Genomic DNA, 12,286 nt, shown 5'->3' with positions numbered 1-12,286 from the left:
AAGGGAGAACTGAGTGCGGGGGAGGTCCCCAAGAAGGAGATGCTTAGACCCCAGGTTGGCGCAGGCGCACAGTGGAGAGAGATGAAACTCGGAAGGCTGTGTGTCAGCATGGCTCCATGGTTTTCTGGATGTCAACAGAGGAGTAAACATTAAGTAGTTAAGTTGTAACTGGATCATGAGATGAAATACTGATTAAAGTGAAAAAAATGACATCTTACCTAGCCATGCGCGGCCAGATCAGCTATCATGTTCTATAACAATACTTCAAGAAAGCTCGTGAAAAGAACATTGTTGGAAAGCTTGGCCTGGATTCTAGAAGTTTTTACGTTAAAACAACATCCTTTCATTTGATTTTGTCCCATAAACTTGAGGTATCTTCCTCTCTGGCTGCCAAGGCTGCTTGTCTCTGTGTGCTTGGATGGGGAGGACATTTTCGTATCTGAAGATGCCTGCTCTTCATGACTGCTGAATGTTTCTATGAAATGAAACTTGATGAGGGGCCCCAGCATCTTAGAACCTCACGAGAGCAGCATAAACCAGCTCCTTTGTCACACCCCGTTTCAGGTTGGCAAGTTGATCAAAGAAGCTGCCGGGAAAAGCAACCTCAAGAGGGTGACCCTGGAGCTGGGCGGGAAGAGCCCCTGCATTGTGTTTGCTGACGCTGACTGTGAGTGGCGGCTCTTGGCCAGCTCTCCCCACTCGTCCTCCTTAGTGCCAGAGTGTGAACGTGAACTTCACAAAAGGGTTTGCTGTTCATATCCGGGCCCACAATTACTCTTGAAAATCCCTTCCCTTGCCCTGAAACCCTAACACACGGATAAGTTGACAGACGCACAATTTCATCCTGGTTAGAAAGAGATGGCTGTGTCGTCTCCAGCATAACACGTTGTCTTTAGGATCTGCGATGCACTTTTTACATTTCATTCTTAGTGTTGTCTTTAGTGTAATGAAATACCCCAGACACACAGACCAACGGAGGGAGAGTTGGTTGCTTGTCCTCCAATTCCTATAGCTCTCCAACATACCTTAATTAAGTGAAAAAGCCAGAAGAAAATTAAACATGTTTAGACATCTTTGTTTCCTAGGAGGTGTGATTGAGCTTACATGTCCTAACTTTACAATTATGATGCGGCTCCACTATATAGTATTACAGGCTCATTCTGGTTATATTACCAAATGAAAACCTAAGTTAATAGACATCGATTTGCAGAAACACACAGTCAAGCATTCCTGTAACATTTTAACTGCTGGATTTTTGGTATGAGTGTATAAACAGAAATTTCCTTGGAAGAAACCTATGTTGCTGTGGTTATGTGCAGTGTTTTACAACATCTTACCTTATTAAACAATTTGTAGACATGATGATGTGACAAGCCTGGGTAAAATCGCTTTTGCTGCCACTTCATTGAGTGTGATAAGTAAAAGTATCAGCCAGGTTATTTTCATGTTGAACTACATTTTCAGGCTTTGGAAAACGAAAATGCAAACTTGATTGTTCATTAGCTACTAAGCAAATCGTTTATGTCCCCATTTTAAAGAATTCTATGCCAAACAAAAAATGGATAAGTTTATGGAGATATATGAAATGATACAGCATATGTTAGATTGATTATGAAAATCTATTTTCAAACAAGGGCATATGAGGCGGGAGCATGGCTGTTAGTTTTGTTGCCATGTTTTGTTCACAGAAATATCCCTGTTCCCTGGAGAAAGGGGACCTAAGAATGTTTTGGAAAGTGTTTTATGCCCTGGACATTTCAGATTTTCCCTGTTATCTCATTAAAACCTGAAGTCTGAAAGAAATATCCACAGCCATAAAATACTTGGAAATGAAGATGGTTATGGAACTTGTTTACAAAAGCATACAACTTTCTTGGAAATGTCTGTAGTAAAATTATCATAGTTATTTTATTGACTGTACTATCTGGTGCTTTTATTTTCATGGTAAAGGATTGAAAAGATGTTCATGTTTGCGCTTTTCTGTCTCACTGCATTGCCGTTACCATGAACTCCGTAGACAATGGCTCTTTCTAACGTGACTCTCTTCGTCGCAGTGGACATGGCTGTGGAGTTCGCACACCAAGGCTTGTTCTACCATCAAGGCCAGTGCTGCATCGCCGCCTCCAGGCTTTTTGTGGAAGAATCCATTTACGATGAGTTTGTTCGAAGGAGTGTTGAGCGGGCTAAGAAGTATGTTCTTGGGAATCCTCTGGCCCCAGAAGTGAATCAAGGCCCACAGGTGAGTTTCAGCAGAGGGGGTAACAGTTGCAGAAGTCAAGAATAATGTGTCTTTTCAGGACAAACTACTATACTTTCCATCCGTATATCTTCTTAGGGGAAATTATTACACCAATTTGGTGACTTAAAATCAAACTTCCAGTACAAATCTGTTTTTGTATTACTCATTTCTTATGCCAAAAGACAGTTTAAAACTTATGCTAGGAATTAATAATAAGAGAACTGACAAATTCTATAGGCTTGTTGCTTTACTCGATCTGTATGCCACTTATTTCTAAATGAGGCTATTTTTTTTTTTTAAGTTCTTAAAATCCCCCAAGTGTTCCATGTACGTAAAACCATTTTCAATCAGAATGTCTCTGATCCTCTCTCTCCTTCCTGGGATGGTTGGGTGATTGTTGATCCTTCGAACTTGGGTCCTGAATTTGCTCCTGTTCTCTGGAAGCCTTACCCTGGAGCAGTGGTCCCAGGGCAAGTCTTCCTCCCTCCACTTCCTGTCTATGTGCACTGAACAGAAACATCTGTTGTTTCCTGGGAAGAAGGGCTGAGTACACTGACATCTAATAGAGGCCAAGATACAGCTAAACACTCAATACAATGCAGTGGGGAGGCCCACCATGAAGGACTGGGGGACCCTCAATGCTCATAGAGCCACTGCTGAGAATTCCTGCTCTGTACTGTTGAAGTGAAATTCTGAGCTTCACTCTCCCACACTGAAGATTCAATATTGCTTCATGCAGCTGTTTTGAAATCAAGCATTAGTCTTGACTAAGTAAAAAATAAATTCAGTTAATCCAAATGTAGTGAACATGGTCTCAACTAACTCCAGATAGGACAAAGGGATCCTAACCTTGTGGAATTTACAATCTAAGTGAATTTGAAGGCTGCTTGTCCCAAAGTATTCCAGTGGGGGGAAAAAAAAAACTTAGGATTTAAATAATACCAAATATTGAAGCATAAAAGCTCTAAAATGACTGTGAGGCTAACTCTAGAAAAACTATTTGGTTTTGTTTTGTTTTGTTTTGTTTTGTTTTAGCTTAACTTGATTTTCTTAGAAAGGCAGAGACAAATTAAGATCTCCGTCAGTCTATTTGCTCTCCAAACGCCCACAACAACGAGAGCTTGACTTGGCCAGAGCTGGTGCAGGGCTAGGTCTGGATTTCACACAGGAGTGGGAAGTCTACAGCTCAGTTTTGCCACTGGCTGCCTCCCAGGGAGCACTTTAGCAGGAAACTGGATTCGAAATGGAAGAGCAGGGATGGACACAGTAGCCTAGTAGCTAAATCCTTGCCCTGCATGCACCTGGCAGCCCATATGGATGCCAGTTCATGTCCCAGCTACTCCACCTCCCATCCAGCTCCCTGGGAATGTCCTGGGAAAGTGGGCAAGGAAGGCCCAAAGCCTTGGGATCTTATACATGCATGGGAGACCCAGAAGAAGCACCTAGCCTGTGGATCAGCTCAGCTCCAGCTAATGTAGCCATTTGGAGCATGAAACAGAGGATGGAAGATCTTTCTGTCTCGCCTCCTCTCTGTTAATCTGCCTTTCCAATAAAAATAAATCTTTAAAAACAAGTAAAGTGTCAGAACTGGGACTGCAGCCAGGCCCCAAGATGTTGTAGTGCCATCTTAGCTGCTGTATCTCACCTTACCTCTTTATCAGATGGAGATAAGCCGTGCATATCTTATCTCCTGGACCTCTGATTTGTGAGTTAATCTCTAATCCAGTTACAACTGGCAGTGTTCAACAGTAATATCAAATCTAGAAAAACTACTCCCTCCATGTCCCAAAGCAGAAATTATCATCAGTCAAACCTGTCTGCTCCCACATGATTCCAGGGAATAGGACGACGTGTATGTTCTTGCCTTTTCCAGCCAGAATTCTGTACTCCATTTTTTTCCCCTTGTAAACCTATTGTTTATTTTGTAATGTTACACTTGTCATGTACAGTGTTGCCCATTTAATGAAACAAGTTGGTGATATTTGGTGCAGGCCAGAAATTGGAATCTGAGTGTTTCTCTGACCTTCCCAAAGTGCTATAACCTGAGGGTGGAGTCAGCGCATCAGGCCAGAGAAAATGTGATAGACACAGGTGTGAGTACACCCAGTCCAAGAGTGTCGGCGTCTCAGCTGCCGGGCCTGCAGGTGGACGCTGCATCAGAGCTCGTCCTTCCACTTCTCTCTCCTTTCTTCAGCTAAGATGATGGATTCCTGGGAAATGTGTTGTTTACAGACAGTTCTTCAGCTATTTTGGGGTCAGGGCAGGGGCAGTGGTCTAGCAAGCTAATTCTCTGCCTGTGAATGAATGATTTCTATCTTTCAAATAAAAATAGACCAATCTTGGGGGGAAACGTTGTTTGAAAGGTTTCCATGTGTTTGCAATGCAAAATGTACATCTTTTCCCATACAAATATTGTACACATTTTTGTCACCAAGGTTTCTTTCCTAAAACTTCATGAGAATTAAGTATGTCCAAGACTGACTCTGCTGCCTTGGTTGATCCTTTAGCAGCAACATCTACCTAGCATTGTAAAGACTCACTCCGGAGGCTTAGGATGTGTTATCTTTACTTGGTGGTGACTTTGTATCTTCTCATGCACTGTTTTTTTAAAAAACAGATTGACAAGGAGCAATACACAAAAATACTGGATCTCATTGAAAGTGGGAAGAAGGAAGGCGCCAAGCTGGAATGTGGAGGCGGCCCATGGGGGAAGAAAGGCTACTTTGTGCAGCCCACAGTCTTCTCCAACGTGACAGATGACATGCGCATTGCCAAAGAGGAGGTAAATGGCTCCCTTCTCCCTTTTGTAACCTTGCTGTGTCTTGTCAGCCTATGCAAGCACAAAGTGTTCCTTCCGCTATCTGAACATTTCTCCTTAAATGTTAGGATTCCTTTGTACTACTGATAAAGGTTTATTTGTAATCCAAACTAAAAATTGCCAGGAATCCACTGGGTTGGCCAAGACAAACACAAAACAAGATGCACAGTAATGCTTAGAAGCTTCCTTTGTAAGTCTCAATTTGTGGAAAAAAGGTCCCATCATTTCCAACAACATATAGACCCTGAGGCTACTGCATTCAGTTACATTTGCCTGGTTCAGAAAGACAGCAATTTCATCTACACGCAAAATTCAAAACTTCGGAAATACGAAAGGCAGAGGGCATTTGGTCGTTGCCAAGGTCTTGATTAGTGATGTGTGTGATGGGCAGTGGGATTGGGAAGACATTAGTCTAAGGATCCAAAATTTCAATAGAAGGGAGGAGAATGTACATTAGAGACTAATTGGACAGTAAGTTACAAATTCTTAATAGCATACTGTATTCTTGAAAGTTACTGGGAAATAGATTTTAAGTGTTTTTATCTACATACACAGAAGAATAAGTTCTGGAGCTCTACTTGCTGGTCCTATGTTTGATCTGTGATATTTCTCGCCAAGAGTCACTTATAGGTTTGAAATCCGTATTCTCCCTTCTTTCTTTGCCAACCCTTTGTGCATCCATGACCCTAGACTTTTCAGCTGTTAAGCTTGTGTGTCTATATTTGGTTAGCATGTTGCATATATATGTATATACATATTTTGAATATATTTTTGCAAAATGGATATGCTTACTAAACATTTAAAAGTTACCATTTTAAACATGTGTGCATATAGAAATGCATATGCTTATATTTAACAGTAATATACAAAATTAGAAAGTCTAACAGCTGAAAAATGTAAGAAAATGATTACTTAAAATATTCACACAATATATTTATAACCTGTATTTAACAGAAAACACATAATTACAGAACGTTGTATATTAAAACTTTGGTGAGCAAGACTAACATCCAGAGGAAGGTTATCTAGCAATCTGACATAAAATGAGGAAAAGTTTCCATGTATATATTGTAAATAATCTAGCTCATGAACATTATAATGTTTAAGTGTAGAGATAAGTGGCTTTGGACTACAAAAATGTTAGATAATGTGGCATACTATGAAAAAGCATTGGCAATGAAGTTATGAAAACAAAATCCTTTATTAAACAAATTTGCATTGCACATCCATGTGATATGACAAAATGCATTATTTTCTTTATGCCAAAAAATATCATGCAACAGGAAAAGTATATAATCAGAATTGCAAACAGTAATTTTTACAAAATGCACCAACACTACCAGACGCAGTTTCTCTACGTTGATTCATGCATGTGAATGACGATTCTGGCATGAGTTGGCAAACACTTGGCCCATGTTTGCCAACACTGCTGCTGTGGTGTAGCTTGGTTTAAACCACGTGGAAAAGATAGGGGAGAGAGTTCTTCAGTTAAAGCATTTACGGTGTCCCTGCAGTACCTGTGGTAAGTAGGTAGCTTGTTATTACATGTCAAATGCAAAACTTCAAAGGCAAGTGCAAGCCCGAGCCATCAACTACGGTCAACTAAAACTATGACAACTAAAACTATGTCAACTCCAGACACATTTATTGCAGTAGCTGTTTTCTGGCTCCTCAGCTACAGTACCAGGAGCCAATTTATAGTCTTCCACTCAGACTCTATTGCATGGTAACCTCCAGCTTACAAACATTTAAATCAATGCTGAACATCAGAAAACCATTTGCCACTTCTGATTTGTTTCCCTTCTTCACGTTTCCCAGAAAGATCTAGTGACACCCAAGTGCCCTCTTTTACTTCATTTTAATGTTTGTTTTGTTTTTAATTATTATTGAAAAGGAGAGCTTGGTGTTTAGGAGCTCCAGCTGAAACATGGGAAGCATTGCATGCGGGTTGCACTCTCTAGAGTCTACGCTGGAGTAAGCACACTGTGGCTTTTGTTTCCTGTCCTGTGATTCCATAGCTACTGCAGGTGAACCTCTGCTTCCTTAGGACAGGGTGGTTGGGGAGTCACAGCCACACAGTAAAAAAACATTTTCTTGGTCTATGTGAGTTTCAAAAGACTTGACTACAGAGTACACTGCAAATAGAAATTTGGGTTGTTTCTCCTGACTTGAACAGCTCTGTAAAAAGCAGGAACAGTAAAACAGGTTGTACTTCAGCAAATGGTACACTAGCATTTAAAACATAATTTTTAATCATTATCTTTTCACTGAGCAGGAAATCAAGCATTGTTACTTGAAAAATGAAAATTGTGGAATTTAAAATGTTTTCAAAAAGTCTAAAGTGAATCATTTGTACAATTATAAATTCTTCAATGTTATAGTCTAGAAATTTACTTAGAGCCTATGTTGCCTATGACCATGACCAGTTTGTTTCCACCTTTCATTTTGTAGCTACCTGGACTTACACACAGGTTTGAGATGTAAGACAGTTTATAGGAAAATAATGTACAATATTAATATTTATGCTGTGGGTTTATGTCTTCCACTTCTTGTGACACAGATATTTGGACCGGTACAGCAAATCATGAAGTTTAAATCTCTGGATGACGTCATCAAGAGAGCCAACAATACTACATATGGGCTGTCAGCGGGCATCTTCACCAGGGACTTGGACAAAGCTGTCACGGTGTCAGCAGCGCTGCAGGCTGGCACTGTGTGGTGAGTGAAACCAAACAATGCCACATCTTCGACAGTAGGCCAATGGATCGGCTACCTCGAGCCTGTCCAGACCGGAATTTCTCATTTGAAATCACATGTCTTGCTGGAAAAGCAGGTGCAGCCTTAAAAAAAAAAAAAAAAAAAAGTGATTGGCATTTTGAAAGAACTTTAAAAGGATGTTTTCTTTAATTCTGTCTAGCTTCCTGAAATCAGTTGCCCAGAAAATTGAGTTGGTATTTGTTTAATACAATAGTTTTCGCTAAGTAATGTCTAGGCATGTGACACGATACATACAAAGGAGACAAAATTTTTTCATCAAGTTTATCAGAAAATGCCATATTTATCTGGTTCCCTAAGTATGCAATTATTTAATTCTTCAGTCATCTCTGAGCCTTGGAGTAAGAAGTTGACATATAAACGCTAATTCTAAGTTTCCATTTCCTGTTTGAAGTGCCTGCATCTGTATCCAGTAGCTTCTTCATTCTTACCTTAGGGCTGCTTTTTCAAACTCTCAGCGAGTACAGTATGTTGGAATTAATGGAGGTGGAAGTCCTAAAACACAGTGTGAATTTATGTAATTCCAAACTTTAGTTATTGCAGAGACTATTATTATGTCTAATGTACTGTTCTCTTTCCAGGGTGAATTGCTATGGTGTGGTATCTGCCCAGTGTCCCTTTGGTGGATTCAAGATGTCTGGGAATGGACGAGAACTGTAAGAATTTTATAGATATTCATCTTGCTGCAAATGGTTGTCACTACTGAGGAATGAGTCCACAGTCACCACCTTAAACAAAAATCTGGTTTTACAAATCTCCAGGAAAGAACAAAAGCAAACAGATTGAGTGTTAGATGTCTCTCATAGGTATAACAAGGTGATAGTAAAAAAAAAAAAATCCTTATTAGGCTCCTACTGTCAACAAGGGATTGTATTAAGCTCTCAAAGTTGTTTGCCTTGCACGTGACTATAATAGATTTGGGGCTTGTTGCCACAGGTAAGGTGAGAATTCTAAATTGGTGATTGTAAGAAGTATGAAAACAAAACATTCTAGTTACTTGGATATACTTCTTTATTTTGATTGGAAAGTCAGAATTACAGAGAGAAGAGACAGGAAGATCTTCCATCCGATGGTTCACTCCCCAAGTAGCAGCAACGACAGGTGCTAAGCTGATCCGAAGCCAGAAGCCAGGAGCTCTTCCAGTTCTCCCACTCAGGTGCAGGTCCCCAAGGCTTTTGGCCATCCCTCACTGCTTTCCCAGGCCACAAGCAGGGAGCTGGATGGGAAAGTCCTTGCTTTGCATGCACCAGAATCCCATATGGGCACTGGTTCTAATCCCAGCAGCCCCACTACCCATCCAGCTCCCTGCTTGTAGCCTGGGAAAGCCATCGAGGATGGCCCGAAGCCTTGGGACCCTAAACCCACATGGAAGACCTAGAAGAGGCTCTGGGCTCCTGACCTCAGATCGGCTCAGTTCTGGCCATTGCACCCACTTGGGGAGTGAATCAACAGATGAAAGACCTTTTTCTCTGTATAAGACTTTCCAATAAAAATATTTTTTAAAAAAATACTAGATCTTTAGAACTTTATTTTAGTGTTAACACAATTGCTTGCTAAAGACTACTCCTAGTTCAAGATGTCAAACTTTGAGGGATCCATCCTCATCTTTAGAACGGACATGGCTATCTTTCTCTCCATTCTAAAGATGTTTGTAAGAATTCAACACATTGCATGTTCAGCCTCTACTCACTTATAAAGGGAATAGACCAGGTGAGTGGAAAAGTTTATAATTCAATTTACCAGATAGCCACGTGGCAGAGATTTTATATACATAAATTAAAGGTTGGACTACTGTGAAGAGCAGTTAAGATGAGAGAATCAGAAAGGATAAACCAAGTCGACCAAATATGTCCATTTGGTTGAACGTTCAAGTTGAGGTATAAGGAAATAGAAGGATTGAAGACAGTAATCAACCATCCTTAATTTTCGTGTATTATTAGTACAAGCCCCAGAAACAGGGAGGATAGAGCCATTTTCAGCCTGCGTGTGACAATCACCCCACTTAACTTCTCTCCTGGGAGTGTCAAGTGCCTGTGTAACTCAAAACACAATGGGAAGCCCTTTGGTGAAAATCATGGGTTAATTTATCCTGTGTGAGACAAAATGCTTATTAAAATATTAGCTTCTAATGGACTTCAGGACAACTTAAACCCTTTAATTACTTCGAAGAACATGCTCACTGAAGCTTTTAAGAGGTATTTGCAGAAGCTTGATTGCCCAAGAAAATAATCAGTGTAAGGGGATTAGGGTTACCCAGGAGAAAAAAAATGTCAACCACTTACCTGCCCCCCTCCCAAGAAGGGAGGAGAGAAAAAGGAGCCAGGTCGTGTTTCTCTGCATAAGTGCCCATGTGCATGGTGTTACAACTTCATGAGTACTCTTCCATACAAGAATAACCTCTTTCAGTTTCCTCACCAAAAAGGAAAAAAAAAAAATCTGTCAATTTCCAAAACCAATGAAAGGTTTCCATCAACTTGACAAGGTACTAAGATCCCCACTACTTGATGTGAGGGTAATTTCTGGTTATTTGGGGGTGAACTTAAAAATTATAAATAAGGATGTGTTGAGGCAACTACAGAGAAGCAAATCTTGTAAAAAAGAAACCAATCAATGGCCTACTCCCCTAAAAATAAAACAAAACAAAACTGGCAGTAAGCTTATGTTTTTGTTTTGTCAAGAACTAGAAAGCCGTAACAGAAAAATACAGGAGTATCTGAAATGCAAGAATGACCCTTCTCCACCTTCATTTTGTGAGTAGTTTAGAATTTTAAGAGTCACATAGAATACTATCCAAAATGGCCAGTTGCTATGAAATTCAACTGAAATTACATGACTTTTTAAAATAATATATTTTTTAAAATTTCCTTTTAAGAGGACATCTGTAACGAGGGGTTCCATGCATGTGAAAGGTTCTCATCATCCTTAGCCGGATAAGCAAGACCAAAGTTGTGTCAAATCATGAAACAGTACACTTGCGCTGCTGTGCTAACTGGTGTCTCTGATCTCTCCCTAGCGGAGAATACGGTCTCCAGCAATACACAGAGGTCAAGACCGTCATGGTGAAGATCTCCCAGAAGAATTCGTAAAGGAACCTTCCAAAAGGAAAGCGAAGACTCGGCCTTGGCTATGCGTCTGCTGCACTCTGTGTTCTAGGCATTCAATTCCTCTGTTACTGATTTTCTTTAATGTAAGGTAGTTGTATTAGGATTAGTGCTACACATTAAAAGCATTAGAAGTGGCTTATCCTGGAAGAATCATTTGCCTTGTGCCATGTGAACCTGCTCCGCCCCATTGACGGTAATAGCGCAAGTTTAGACACAAGTTTTCTGTAGCTGTGCTAGCCATGTGCGTTTCTTTGTAGCTGCTTGTCCAGGAAAGTGGCTGTGCAGAGACACCAGTAGACATTTAGTGTCCTTCCTGTAATGGCCTCTTGAGGTACAGAACATAACTGTAAGCCAGGTACTCCTTCCAACAGCTGCCAAGTCCTCAGTGCGTCCCCATAGCTGCTAGAATGCTTGCTTGCTTGGCAAATGAAGTTATGCTTGCATTACGTGGCTATAATCTGAGTAGAAATTTTAATAAAAACAACCTAGCATGACTGTTACTCAGTGTGAATTTGTTGAAACAGAAATTTTGGATTAGATTGATACACTCAACACTCAAAAATAGCATTAAACTGCGCATACACATACATGTAGACATGCAAATTGGGCGTTTCGCGGTGGTCATTTGGCCTAGCAGTAAAAACAGCAAATGACCATCGTGAAACTTCCGCTCTCTCTCTTTTGTCTTGTTCTCTTTGTCTCTGTCTCTGTCTCTATTTTTCTTTCTATCTCTTTCTCTTTTGTCTGTCTGTCTCTCTCTGTGTCTCCCATTCTCACTCTTTCTCTCTCTTATCTCTGTCTTTGGGTCTCTTTTTCTCTCTTCTGTGTCTCTGTCTTTCTCTGTCTCCTTCTCGATCTCTCTCTAGGTCTCTGTCACTGTTTCTCTCGTTCTGTCTCTTACCACGTCTGCCTCTTTCTATTTCTCTGTGTCTCTCACTCTGTCACGGTCTCGTCCTCTCACACACTCTGTGTGTCTTTGTCTCTCGTTCTTTTTGTCTTTGTGTTTGTCTTTCTCTGTTTCTTTTCTTTCTCACATCTTTCTGTCTTGTCTCCCTATCTCTGTCTCATTCTCTGTCTTTGTCACTGTATGTCTTTCTCTCTGTGCCTCTTTCTACTTTCTGTCACTATTTCTCTTTCTCTGTGTGTCTGTCTCTCTTTCTGTCACTCTTTCTCTCCCTTTCTCTGTGTCTCTGTCTCACTATCTCTGTCTCCTCCTTTCTCTTTCTGTCACTATTTCTCTATTTTTATGTCTGTTTCTCTGTCTCTGCCTCTTTCTATTTGTCTCCGTTTGTCTCTTTGTGTCTTTCTGTCATTCTTTTTTTCTTTCTGTCTCCTCTGTGTTTGTCTCAC

General features: G+C 40.5%; 1 protein-coding gene across 1 annotated transcript in view; it reads left to right on the top strand.

Annotated features, from left to right (window-relative positions):
• Positions 1–11,430, top strand: part of ALDH1A1 (aldehyde dehydrogenase 1 family member A1) — a 41,472-nt gene extending 30,042 nt beyond the window's left edge. Inside the window, exons 8-13 of the mRNA XM_040988762.1 lie at positions 565–667; positions 2,055–2,239; positions 4,857–5,021; positions 7,618–7,775; positions 8,414–8,488; positions 10,846–11,430. Coding sequence (XP_040844696.1) covers positions 565–667; positions 2,055–2,239; positions 4,857–5,021; positions 7,618–7,775; positions 8,414–8,488; positions 10,846–10,918 — 759 coding nt within the window. The 3' untranslated portion in view covers positions 10,919–11,430. The remainder of the gene's footprint in view (positions 1–564; positions 668–2,054; positions 2,240–4,856; positions 5,022–7,617; positions 7,776–8,413; positions 8,489–10,845) is intronic.
• The last annotated feature ends 856 nt before the right edge of the window (positions 11,431–12,286 follow it).

Source organism: Ochotona curzoniae, unplaced genomic scaffold, assembly GCF_017591425.1.
Source record: "Ochotona curzoniae isolate NIBS_2020 unplaced genomic scaffold, NIBS_Ocur_1.0 contig_50, whole genome shotgun sequence".
NCBI lineage: Eukaryota > Metazoa > Chordata > Mammalia > Lagomorpha > Ochotonidae > Ochotona > Ochotona curzoniae.
This window is presented reverse-complemented; position numbering and strand designations above follow the sequence as displayed.